At 38.8% G+C, this 12,945-nt stretch overlaps 1 protein-coding gene across 4 annotated transcripts in view; it reads left to right on the top strand.

Moving 5' to 3' along the window:
* The first annotated feature begins 162 nt into the window (after positions 1–162).
* tlcd3bb (TLC domain containing 3Bb) overlaps positions 163–12,945 on the top strand; it is a 13,932-nt gene continuing 1,149 nt past the window's right edge. Inside the window, exons 1-7 of one of the 4 annotated variants that reach the window (XM_053512284.1) lie at positions 163–563; positions 4,654–4,862; positions 5,004–5,087; positions 6,045–6,267; positions 6,734–6,829; positions 12,129–12,238; positions 12,452–12,945. The exon at positions 12,452–12,945 is cut by the window's right edge and continues 1,149 nt beyond it. In XM_053512284.1, the coding sequence (XP_053368259.1) occupies positions 4,738–4,862; positions 5,004–5,087; positions 6,045–6,267; positions 6,734–6,829; positions 12,129–12,238; positions 12,452–12,731 (918 nt within the window). In that variant the 5' untranslated portion in view covers positions 163–563; positions 4,654–4,737 and the 3' untranslated portion in view covers positions 12,732–12,945. The other 3 variants (XM_053512285.1, XM_053512286.1, XM_053512287.1) reach the window with 3 other exon arrangements.

The raw sequence follows: 12,945 nt of genomic DNA on the forward strand, positions 1-12,945 counted from the left end.
TGACTGCTAAGCTCATCCTGTGCAACCTGATCAATAATGTAGCATCATCATAACCAACACGACCGCAGGTTTAATCTTTATTACTCATCATCCGGCTCTGGTGCAGTCAGCAAAACGCTTCTTTAAAAAAGAAACAAAGAAAAAAAAAAGTCTGAGTCCGAGCCTCTGCGGAAATGAGAGCGCCAGCGGCCGGCAATAAAGCGCATTTTTAAAGGGCAAGGTCGGTGCTGGAGGAGTGCGGATGGGGCAAACCGGGGTAGCCGGAGAGGAAGTGTGTGTGTGTGTGTGTGTGTGTTTGTGAGAGATAGATATAGAGAAAAACGAACAGACAGACAGAGAGAGAGAGAGAGAGAGAGAGAGAGGAGCAGCATCAGCTCGCATCCCGCTGAAGCGTCTCGCGCCAGTGCTCAGTCTCAGTCTCACGCGCCGGAGACACATCACAGCAACGACGGGAAGGACACCATGTCGGTACACTGCACCGTGTGTCTCGGCCGGACGTCGCCGTTGGTTTTCCCCGGGATGCGGATTGTTTCTACAGGCCGCTGACTGAAACACCATCAAACGTAGGGCAGCGCTTTGTTTATTCTTTGATCTTTAGATCTTCCAGATCAAAGGCTGCGTTTAAATTTCGAACGCTACACCAGGCTGGTTGTTCTGTACAAGGTTGCACCAGATCTTTGCTGACATTCTTGTTTGTTTGCTTATTTATTTGAACATATCGGACCTTCATCTACCACCGGGTAATGATCACTGCTTAAGCTAGACTTTGCGGTGTAAACAAATGAGCATGACGAACGCGTCATATGAGGAGACGAGCATCATCATCATCATCATCACCATCTCACCGACGCATAAAGACGAGACGACTTAGCTTAGACTTGTTTCCTCGGTTTTTGTTTTCACGCTCCCGACCTGCGCGATTACGCACTGCGCATTTTATTACAACACTTGCATCGATGCAGATTACAGTAAGGATATGTGGATACATTTTGGAGGTCAGAAGTGCTGAGTGTGCGCTTTTATTAGCAGGTTAGATTCTGATGTGTGTGTGTTTTTTTTTCTCTCTTTTTCTTTGTACAAGAGTAAGGTCTGTCTTAGCAAACTTGCACAACTCAATCTGCAAAGGGAAAGGGACTCCACATGGTGTCCCAAAAGTCCCCATACGTAAGGAAATGAGTATCATTAGGCATGCATAACACCAGATGTGTTAATATGAATGCACCAGGATTGGGACAGACATCTGTTTGTGAGTGTGTGTGTGAGAGAGAGAGAGAGTAAGATATTGCTATCATATAGATGATTTATGTTCTGTATGTGGCCCGGTGGTTTGGTCGTCTTGCACCTCCAGGGTGTGGGTTCGATTCCTCCCTCAGGGTCCGTGTGCATGGAGTTTGCATGTTCTCCCTGTGCTTGGTGGGTTTCCTGCGGGTACTGTACTCCGCCTTGTGCCCTCCTAAGTCTCCTGGGATAGTCTCCTGACCTTAACCCCATTGGGTACCTTCAGGATGAACTGGAACGGGAATGGATGCCTGACCTCATAAATGCTGTACAGAATGAATGGGCACAAATTCCTACAGAAACTCTCTAAAAAATTTGGAAACAGTCTTCCAAGAAGAGTGGATGCGGCATGTGGATGCATGTGGATGGATGCACACTAAAAGTTTTTGTCCAAACCTGTAATGCAATTGTATCTAAATACATAAAAAGAGTGTATGATGAGGTCACTGCAGTGAACCATCTGATCTACACCCAACTTGGAACAGGTTTACACCAGATGCCCATCCTCATGCAAACCCTGTCATTTTATCCTGGTTTGGACATTGGGTGTCAAACCGAGACCTTCCACATGGCAGGCAGGAAACCTACTCCTGAGCCATCAATGCCTGAGCCTTTTTTGTGTTTCGACAAGTTGTTGTCAGACTTTCGGCTACTCCCATTGAGGGGTCGCCACAGCGGACCACCCGATCCACACAACAACTTGGCATGCCCTTCCCGATGCAACACTCCCATTTTATCTGGGCTTAGACTGGCACTGCATCCAGTGTATTAATTCCTATTTACTAATCATCTTGTGATTCAGTAAATACAAGTCCTATCTTAGGACTGCTTGGAAGAAGCTAGGAATATACCCATGAACCTGACACCAGTCCATCACATGGTGCCACACACATCCACACACACATTTGTTCAGACCTAGGACTTGAAATTGACAATTAATTAGCCAGTTCACTTAATGACATGTTTTTTTAATGATGTTGGGAAACCAAAAAAACTCCAGAGTAAACCAGAACCACACACAGAAACGCCACAAACATAGTAACTACACTCAGGATTGACGTGTAAGCTATATTTTTTTTTTTTTTTTTTTTTAAATATTGATTACCATGCAGCATAGTGGATTAGTGGTTAGCACTGTGACCTCGAACTCTAGGCTTAATGGTTCAGAACTGTCTTCGGGTCTGTGTGCATGTTCTCCCGGTGCTTGGTGGGTTTCCTCCAGATACTCCGGTTTCCTCCCACAGTCCAATGACATGCAGAGCGGGTTCCCGAATAGCCTGCAGTGTGTGATGGATGGATTGACACACCCTATCCAGTGTGTACCCTGTTTTGTGCCTCTGCGAGTTCCCTGCGATAGGTTCTAGGCCTCTTTTGAACTTGTACAGGACAGGTCGTATAAAGAATGAGTAATAATAAGAGACTGATTGATTATTGATTGTATGCTTCAGTTGTTAATATTGTTGTTGGAGCTTGTTATGAGCATTGATGAAACATATGAGCTGAAGCTGCCAGAAATTATGATGACCTCATCATCTTTATCATTCTCATCATCATAAAGGGAGAAGTGCCACTATATTTATGGTTTAAACAAACAAACAAACTTCTCAACAAACTTTTTTTGTTCAAATTGGTAATGTTACTACGACAGTTATTTCCTCATTTGCTGTCATTTACAGAAATTGTTAGAAAGGCCTACATTCCATAAAGTTCATAAATTTTGACACACAGCATTTAATCAAATAAGCATCTACTGTACGTTTTATTAAATCTCGAGTGTGCTGTTCTTTCATGCCAGCAAGGCTTATTGGAGATTTCGATTATTGTAGTTTGTAAGCAAGGGGGACGCATCTGTCAACTCTGCGAACATTTTTGCGATAATTTGGTAAATTTGGAAAACTGGTCACGGAAGCTTTTATGGAAGTCTTCAGGTCTTTCATGCATGACCTCTAAAAAAAAAATGCAATTACATTTATGATAGAAAGCACTTATTGTATATTCTACAGTAACATCTCTGCTTTTATTTTGTACAAATGTCTGTATAACAACCTCTTTAAGGCAAAGAACATATTGGTTTGAATATTTATGTTAAAAAAATATTAGCACAAATAAGATTCACAATTAATTAGCTCAATTATATTTAAAATTATGGCAGAACTTGGCAAAAAAATAATAAAATCAACACGTGGCAGTCTTAGCTTATGTGTGAAAGTGTCACAGATGGCAGTGTATGAGCCTCCCAGCTTTTCACATGGAGAGAATCTGCAACTAAGAAGTCTCAACCCATTACCAGGATCGTGTGAACGTAATCATTTACCAAAATTTAAAGAGTGTGCAAGTCAAACTGGGACTTTTGATTGCGCAGAATAACAGAACACAGATACACACGTCTTCTGTAAATGGGTGTCGGTTTCACACCTTCACTCACAAGAAATTTCATCATATGTCCCTGTTTAAGTTGAAAGCCGCTCGTATAATACTGAATTGAGAGTGGATCCACAAACAGTTTGTTATATTTATAGAACTTTTTGTGACACCATACATTTATTTTTAAATCATAATGCAGCCGTTTATCATTTTAAAGCAGAATATATGATACTGACTCAGTTTTGTATGGCGTATGTATTACTGACACTCGGCCAAAACACAGTATTGGTGCAGATTTAAAAAAATGTTTTAATGTTATACATATAATACAGAAAATGTGTGCCAACAGAGCTACTTCTAAGGTTGTTTAACATGGAAGTGACTGATCCTGCTTCCCTAAATAAACTTCAATTAGCTAATTTCAGCTGTTTTGGAGAAATGATTGAAATGTGCCCAGAAAATGACCATTTTCAGCGTTATGCTGTCTCAATTCAAACAAGTATTGTGTCAAAATAATATTGGTGTACTGTTGGATTGGTGGAAGCTTCTAGAAGCAAGTAAAAAGTGTTGCTTAAATAAAAGCATTCCTTGCAAAATATATTTTTCCCCCACACAAAAAATCTGTAGTGTCCGTAACCTTGTCAAATTCATGTTGCAATATCTTAACAATTTTGCATTTTGAAATAATACACTTTTTTAGATTTATGTTCTTTCATGTAAAATTTTAATCGGCCAAGTTTCATCTGCATGACAATTAACATAATTAAAAGATTTGAATTTTAAAAAATGTTACGGACACTACATCTGCACCAGTACCATGTTTTGGCTGACTGCTAAATTGAAATATTATAAATACTGCTTTAAGTCATGAAGACAAACATAAACAATTGTTTTGGAACATTCAGTTCCTTACGGTACTTTATTTCAGAAGTACAATTACTTGTATCTGAGTACTAGAGTAATAAACCCAAAAAGGATCAGTTTTCAACTCAATAACATCTACTCTTTCAGAGAGGACGGAAGGACTGCAGACGCTCAGAAACCGTCCGAGTGCTTTGTGAACGCTGCGTCAGCTGACCTCACCCACCAACCATCATGTTCTCCATCTTGGCTGCGGGCTCTGTTTTTTTCCCCGGGCTTTTCCTTTTGTCCAAGCAGTGTCTGAAACGGCTGCCTGGTCTGAGATGGAGCGAGGGGGATGCGGTCATGGTGTCAGCCAGGTAAAATATACAGTTCTTTTTTTTTTTTGGTCAATGATTCTAGTAAAAAAAAAAAAATCATTTATAGCATAATGCAGGATTGTACAGGTTAGGAAAAAATATATGTATAATACTTTATAACAAATACAAAACACACACCAGGTTGGTGTCATCTGTCCAAGCGGTCATGGCCTCTTCAGCTGGTTACATCATCTCCAGTTCCTGTGATGACATCATCGAGGATCAGTAAGTTGTTGTTTAATAACTTCATAGTTGCAAATTGATCTTCATCAAATGGATTAAAGAAACATAGCACTTTATTCACTTTTCAACAATTAATTACTATATACAGATGATGCAATTCTGCATATTACAGCGGCATACAAATTTAATCTGTTCAGGAGGCGAGTTCCTAAGGCGAGTTCTTAAGGCGAAATTTGTATTGTGAAACGCATTTTTTTCATAGAAAATTATGTAAATGCAGATGATCCATTCCAGCCACCCAAAAAGCTTACCAACATTACCAATATTACAACACAATAGACATTAAACCTCACTTAAGCTTAGGTAAATTATAATTTCTCTTGGCACAGGCTGCTTAAAAAACAAACTAAAAGCGGCTCGTCTTCATCCTGGTCTTCACTAAATCTTGCACACGAAATGCAAAAAATATATATATTTTGTTTAATTATTTAATGATTGTCCGATGCTTTGTATGCCGAGGCTAATTTTCCTTAAAAATTTCAGTTCAATCTGAAAAACAGATTTTCTATATAATTCATGTATTTTTCATGTACATGTATAATTCATATAGTGAGTATATAACGAGATAGATGTGAAGCTAAGCCATGTGACTTGATGCCACACAAGTCCCCATGCAGCTTGTGCTGGTTGTGGGGAATCATATGCATGCAGTAATGCAGTAATTATGGAGTTATGTATGATATTAATATTATGTGGCTTATTCATACTAAGGAATCTAGTCCCTGAGACTAGTACCAGCTTAACAGCTAACAGCATGTTTTAAAGTGTTTTGATAAGTGTTTTCAAAATTCCAGATCAATGTGTTTCTTTTCTTTTCAATTCTCTAATCCTAGAATGCACCCTTTTTTTTTCTTTAACAAAGGACCATCTGTTCACAGCAGTGGGTTTTTGAAAATGAAAATGTGAGTGCCATGTTGTTTAAAGAATATTATCTCTCAGGCACTGGCTGACCACCTCCTACATCCTGTTCGCCGTGCCCTACTTCGTGTACGATATATATGCCATGTTCCTGTGCTACTGGCATAAGCTTCAGGTCAAAGGTCACGAGGTGGATAACGGGCCCAAGAGCAAGTCCGTGGCCTTGAGCAGCTACCTCCGCAGAGAGTTCCTCATGGTCTTACATCACGTCGTCATGGTCACCGTGTGCTTCCCTGTCTCCGTGGTAACTGTCACCATGCATGTTTTTTATGTTTTGTTATCTGGAAGAAGAAAATCTAGGGCCTCGTTTGTGACCTAGATAAAATCTCGCATTAGATCAAAATACAGTCCTGATTGATCCACATTGATCAAGTCAGCTCGAAATTAAATGACAGCTTAAATAAGAATATATTGTGTAAGTTTAAATATAAAAACGAGGTCCCCGACTGGTAGGAAGTCATTTAGACAGTTCCTTTTTTTTTCTTTTTTTTTTCAAATTTCCTGTCTAGATGTTCTCCAGCTGTGAGACAGTTATAAGTGTCATTTGATGCCTCGGAATCGTAGAGCGTCTCATTTCTCATCTTAGATCTTTCAGAAAAGCAGTTGGAAATAAGAAAACTAAGGATTTAGAAGAGACATGAATGAATAGAAGTCGTTTTTGTTCCTGGTTCATTTTGTGTGTTAACGACATGATGTTTTTCCTTCCTTAGTTCTGGAGGCAGGGGAAGGGTGATTACATCCAGGGCGTCATGTTCCTAGCTGAGCTCAGCACTCCGTCTGTCTGCCTAGGCAAAATCCTTATCCAGGTACATTCATTATTGATTTGATGAGTGTTTTCCGGTCCATCCCCCTGGCCTTTTTAATTCTTATTCATCAGTCTACCTCGGACCACATACCCTAGTCTTAACCAACAGTGCATGCAATATTTAGCATGCAGTGATCACACGTACATTAATGCACAGGGTTTTTTTTTCCTGGTGGAGTCTCTGCCTTACTCAGTAGGTGTCTACTGTATATCTCCTGTAAAAAAATAAAAAGGATATTATTATGGAAATAAATTGTAGTTAACGTTTACAGCATGGTCATGTAGGATGTGAGATAGCAGGTGATGCTTAAAATTCAGTATTTAGACTGAATGAGGACAATATCACTGCAATATTAAACTTTTGTTTGTTCATTTAATGCAAACTGTTTTCACTGGACAGCATGGAAATCTTCTTTAACATGCGTAAATGACCTGGAGTCCTAAGACAGATTCAAGTAGACTGTCTTTCACTTAGAGCAAAGATGAATATCCATTGGACAGCAGGCTTTTAACTTTTAATACGTCACTTCCTGCACATTTATACACTCTGAGTCAGTGAACGTGTGTGTGTGTGTTGTTTGGTGTGGATGGGTTTGGCATAGAAATGAAACAGATAAAACGACTAAACATCACAGATGAGTCATTAAAGATAAAACAAATACAACACAATACACAGATAAATTATACACTTTAATAAAAGACACCTGTGCTGAAGACCAGCAGCCATCACCGGGTGCCTGGATGAAAGCAAAATAAGCACATCAGTATCAGGACCTGTTTTAGTACTGAAAAGCCGAGTGCACTCTGAAGATACAGTCCGGCTATAGTGCATGCCAAAGGACACATTTACATTTACTGTACTCGGCCAAATCACAGTATTGGTGCTTATTTTTAAAAACGTATTTATTTTTATGGTATAAATATAATGCAGAAAATGTTTCTGCCAAAAAAACATGCATTATGGGAGTGATCAATCTTGCTTTCTGAAAAATTTTAAGTCACTAGCGAACAATAATCATTTAAAATGCAAATTATTCATATTTCTTTATGAGTATTGATACTTAAATTTGTGTAAGCATCTAGAAGCATATGACCTGTAAAATTTAAGCGTTTTGGTTTTTGGTAAAATCTTTAAATGCACAAAATCTGTAGTGTCCGTAACCATGTCAAATTCATGTTGCAATATTTTATTATTATATTTGTTATATTTATAATATTTATTTTCTTTTAATGTGAAATCTAAACTGGCCAAGATTCATCTGAATGGCAGTTAAAATCATTGAAGTATTTAAATTTGAAAAAGTTCCAGACACTACAGACATAAAAGGGCATGAAACTGTATTTAGCAAATGTGTTCCTTTTTGTCTGCTAAGAATATAAATATGTATGCATATTTACAAAAAAGTTAAACATGGATCAGGAAATAAGAAGCATTAAGTACAGTGAAACCTTGGATTGTGAGCATAATTCGTTCAAGAAGTTACCTCTCAAATAAGAGAGGAGGGAGGGGGCTACTGTGTAGGATGACCTCACACACGTGACTCACACAAACACACTAACGGAAACACTGCTCTTATCCGGAAACTTCTTTAACAAGGAACCACTCTAATAACACTCGCGCACGTCTTGCAAAAACGCTCACAGACCAAGTTACTCGCAATCCAAGATTTCACTGTATTATGAAAAATGCTGTATCTGAAAATTCACCTTTTTTACCGAGTTGAGACACTTTAAGCACCAGCACCATGTTTTGGTCGACTGTGAAGTCAAGCTTTAAAGCAAGACACAGTAGCCTCCTTTATAGCCCTGCCCTCTTTTATGTAGGAGGCACCTGGTCAAAAGTCTTGTCTCTGAACGTACCATGGATGATCAGTGTTAGATAGCTATGCCGGGTCAGCTGCATACCACAGAAATGATGCGTTGTGTTTTTTTCTAGATGTACAGTGGAACCTTGAATTATAAGCATAATTCGTTCCGGAAGTGGGCTCGTATTTCAAAACACTCTATAAATAAATAAATACATAAAAATAATCAATACAAAATATAAGTAAAAATAAAAGAATTTACCTGGACTTTACCTTTAAAAAAAAGTAAAATAAATCCAGACAGATTTATTTTATATATCCACAATTTTTAGATTTAGTTTTACCCTGCTCATCGAACACTTAATTGGGAACATCATAGTATAATGAGCGTTTCAGACATGAGACAGGCGATAATGAAAACTTTTTACCTTGATGGTGTCCAAGCACTAGTGGAACACTGGGATAAGTGCAGTAGTGTAGAGGGGGATTATATAGAGCAATAAAGGGAGTTTTTTCCTTTAATAAATGTTCTGCAATTCTGTTTTGACTTAAACACAAGCAACACAACTGTGATGGGGTAGCGCAGTGGTTAACAGTGTTGGGTGTAACGCATCACAAAGTAACACTTTAGAGTACTTTTATCGATGTAACAAGTGATCTAACTTAAGTACTCAGTTATTTCGTTATTTTTTCAAAAATGTTATCTGTTATTTAGACAATTTGTGTAATTCGTGAGCCAGACAGCTGTTATTCCCAATTTGTTAGTGTGTGTGTGTGTGTGTGTGTGTGTGTGTGTGTGAAAGTTGCCCTACAAGCCCCGTCCCAGATAACTCACCCCCCTCTGTTATTTCTGCTGTTATACGCCTTTCTTACCTATGCGGTTTGACTATGCGAGGACTGACGTGCGAAAAGATGGAAACGTAATCACAGCGCCAAAACTTGATGAATCATGATAAACCGTACTTACGGCCACTGCGCGAAACTGAATGGATGAGATAGGGGTATTAGTAGTTAACAAATTATGGGCCAAACTTGAGTGATGATGGTAGAATAATTATAAAGGTCTTGACTAAAACAACATGCATGAGGAATCACAAAGGAGTTTTCATTTTCTGCAATGGAAAAGTACTCGAACTAGTTACTTTTATCAGAAAGTAACGCTGTAATGTAACGGATTACTTTTTAATGACAGTAATGTACTGTAATTAGTTACTTTAAAAAGAAACGTCCCCCAACACTCTTGGTGGTTAAGGCATTGGACTATAGTTCGGAAGGTCCCAGGTTCAAATCCCACAACTACCAAGTTGTCCCTATTGGGCCCTTGAGCAAGGCCCTCAACTCTTAACTGTTCAGATGTATAATGAGATAAAAAAAATGTAAGTCGCTTTGGATAAGGGTGTCTGCCAATTGCCTAAATGTAAATGTGACATTTAAACAATGCTCAATTACATTAAGAGGCACAATGTCTGCCAATTAAGTAGTCCCCACATCGGTACACCACCTCCACCAGCCCAGAGTCCATGGGTTCATGTTCTTGCCAGATTCTGACCCTACAATCTTGCATGTCACATAAGAAATGTAAAATTCATTTGAAGTTCATTCAGCCGTCCAGTTTCAGGTTGTAGCCTCAGGTTTCTGTTATTGGAGTGTGGTCTTCTGCCTGCAGAACTGCTTCTGCTTTTTTTGTTTTGTTTGTTTTTCACACCATTCAGTGTCAGGAATACACTCTTGTGTATCTAGCACATCTCACAATAATAACCATGCCACTGTCAAAGTCAATGTGATGATTATTTTTTACCCCCTTATATAATTTCGTTGCTATCTGTGCCACATTACTTCACTCCACTTTTTATTCTTGTGATTGTTTTTTTGTAATTACTGCACCTTCTCCAGGCAGTACATGCCGTGTAGTGTACTAAATAGTCCCTTAATCACTGTTTCATCATATTTATCTACAGATCCAATTTATCAACATCCATATTTTCAAAGTGACTTAAGAATGGTTGCCAGACATGTTGAAATTCCTAAATGGATCCCTTTATGTGGAATAGCAAATCTTTTTTTTCTAGATGTATATACTGTAATACAAGGCCTTTATAATGCAGTGAACACCCACTGGTGGCAACGTCTTTCCATTTAAATAGGATCATTCTCCTAGCGAGAAGGTAGCTAAAGAGTATCATATTGGCCGGGCGTCATTCAGTTGAGTCAGTACCAAAAAGTGTAATTAATGTGGATGGTACTAACAGAACAAAAATGAAACTCCAAAAGTTATTTAACTTTGGGCATATCCAGAACATACACAGTAGTGTAGCTGGTTTCTGCTTACATCAGTCACGTGTGGGATTTGAACACAGTGTTTTAGCTACTGTATATCAAACCTAAGGGCAAAAATGCAACCAGTCAAATCACAACCTAAAACAACCTAAAATGTGACTAAAATGATGAGAAATCTCCTCAAAGATGGCAATATGTGATCCATCTCAGAATCCATCGCTGTGTGCATAATTTTTACTAAACCTTGCAATCGGCCAAAACATAGTATTGGTGCTTTTATTTGTTTGTTTGTTTTTTGTTATACATACAATAGAGGTAAATGTGTGCGCACCAAAGGGGCTGCTTCTAAAGCTTATGACCAATCTTGCTTTCCCGAATTTTTTTAATATGATATTATATGTGCCCCAGTGTTATAATATCTCCCTACAAACAATATTAATAAAATGCAAACTATTTATATTCTCTTTATGCATGTTGATATTAAAATTGGTGTAACCTTCTGGAAGCATATGACCTGTAAAAATTGTTGCTTGAAAATTGTTTTTAGAAAAGCAAAAATTCTGTAACCTTGTCAAGTTCAAGTTGCAATATCTTAACAATTATGCATTTTAGATTAATATACACTTTTTTCACAGTTTATGTCTTTTCATGTAAATCTAAATTGGCCAAGATTCATCTGAATGACAGTTAAGATCGTTGAAATATTCGAATTCAAAAAAGTTCCGGACACTACATGAAAGGGCATGTAACTGTATATAACCATATGTGTTTCTTTTTATCTGATAAAAATCTAAATGTCTATGGATATTTACAAAAATGAAGAACGCATGGATCGAGAGATAAGAAGCAAAAAAAAATTGGGGTGTCATATGATCCTATCTGAAAATTCACTTTTTCACCTAGGTGAAATGGTAGGTGAGACACTTTTCAGCACCTCTACCATGTTTTGTCTGAATGCATTGTGGTATTGTGTATTCTGCACCCATTAGTGTACTGTGTTCATAATCTTCACATTGCTAGGCATTGTGGGATTGACGCAGAGTACACTGGATTTCGCCAAACATACAACCCTGAGGCATTTTGGTCGTTGTGAAATGTTCTTTTTCTTTCGTTGTTCTTTCTCTCTGCCTCATTTTCCCCCACCTCATATGTTTAATCCAAACTTCTTTCCAGATTGCACATTTGTATTTTTACCCTTTCACTTGCACTTTCTCTCAGTACAAGCAGCAGCACACGCTACTTCACAAAGTGAATGGGGCTCTCATGCTGGTCACTTTCTTCATCTGTCGAGTCCTTCTCTTCCCCTACCTCTACTATGTTTACGGCAGGTATGGGTCTTCATCTCCCTGCTTCTGCCTCTGTCTCTCTATTTCCTGCTCGCTCTCGCTTACTCAGTTCATTAAATGTAAAAGGTATATACATATGGAAAAAAAAACAACAACAATCCACAACATTTAGCTCTTTCTTGGCTTTGCATTTACTGGTGCCAGTTTACCACCTTCTGTTTATGTGAAGCCTTTTCTTCATCTTCTTCTTTTCAGGTACGCATCTATCCCTTTCTACCGGGTCCCTTTCGCCGTGCCCTGGCAGTGTAACTTGGGTTCCGCGCTGCTCATGGCACCGCAGCTTTACTGGTTCTGCCTCATCTGCCGCGGTGCTCTGCGCCTGTTCACCGGCCGTTCCCCGCGTTCCCGTAGCCCCACCTCTCCCTCCAAACACCTGCAGGATGCACCCTCGTCATCATCATCATCTTCTCAACCGGCCAATGGCTACAGTGGTCGGGTGGCGACTCTAGACCCGCCCACCAACACGATCCACTAAGAAAGACATTCAGCTAGAGAACTAATATATATGTGTGAATGTGTGTGTGTATGAGTTTGGGACTAAACGCGTCACAGAATGAGCCTGTATGAATAAACTGTGAAGAAGAAGCAGATTAAAATAATCTGAGAAAAAGATGCAATAGTGGATCTGGAGATACAGGAAGCATAACAGAATAGGTGTCCTATAACAGTACTATACAGAACTATTATTA

This window comes from Clarias gariepinus, chromosome 14 (genome assembly GCF_024256425.1).
Source record: "Clarias gariepinus isolate MV-2021 ecotype Netherlands chromosome 14, CGAR_prim_01v2, whole genome shotgun sequence".
Classification (NCBI taxonomy): domain Eukaryota; kingdom Metazoa; phylum Chordata; class Actinopteri; order Siluriformes; family Clariidae; genus Clarias; species Clarias gariepinus.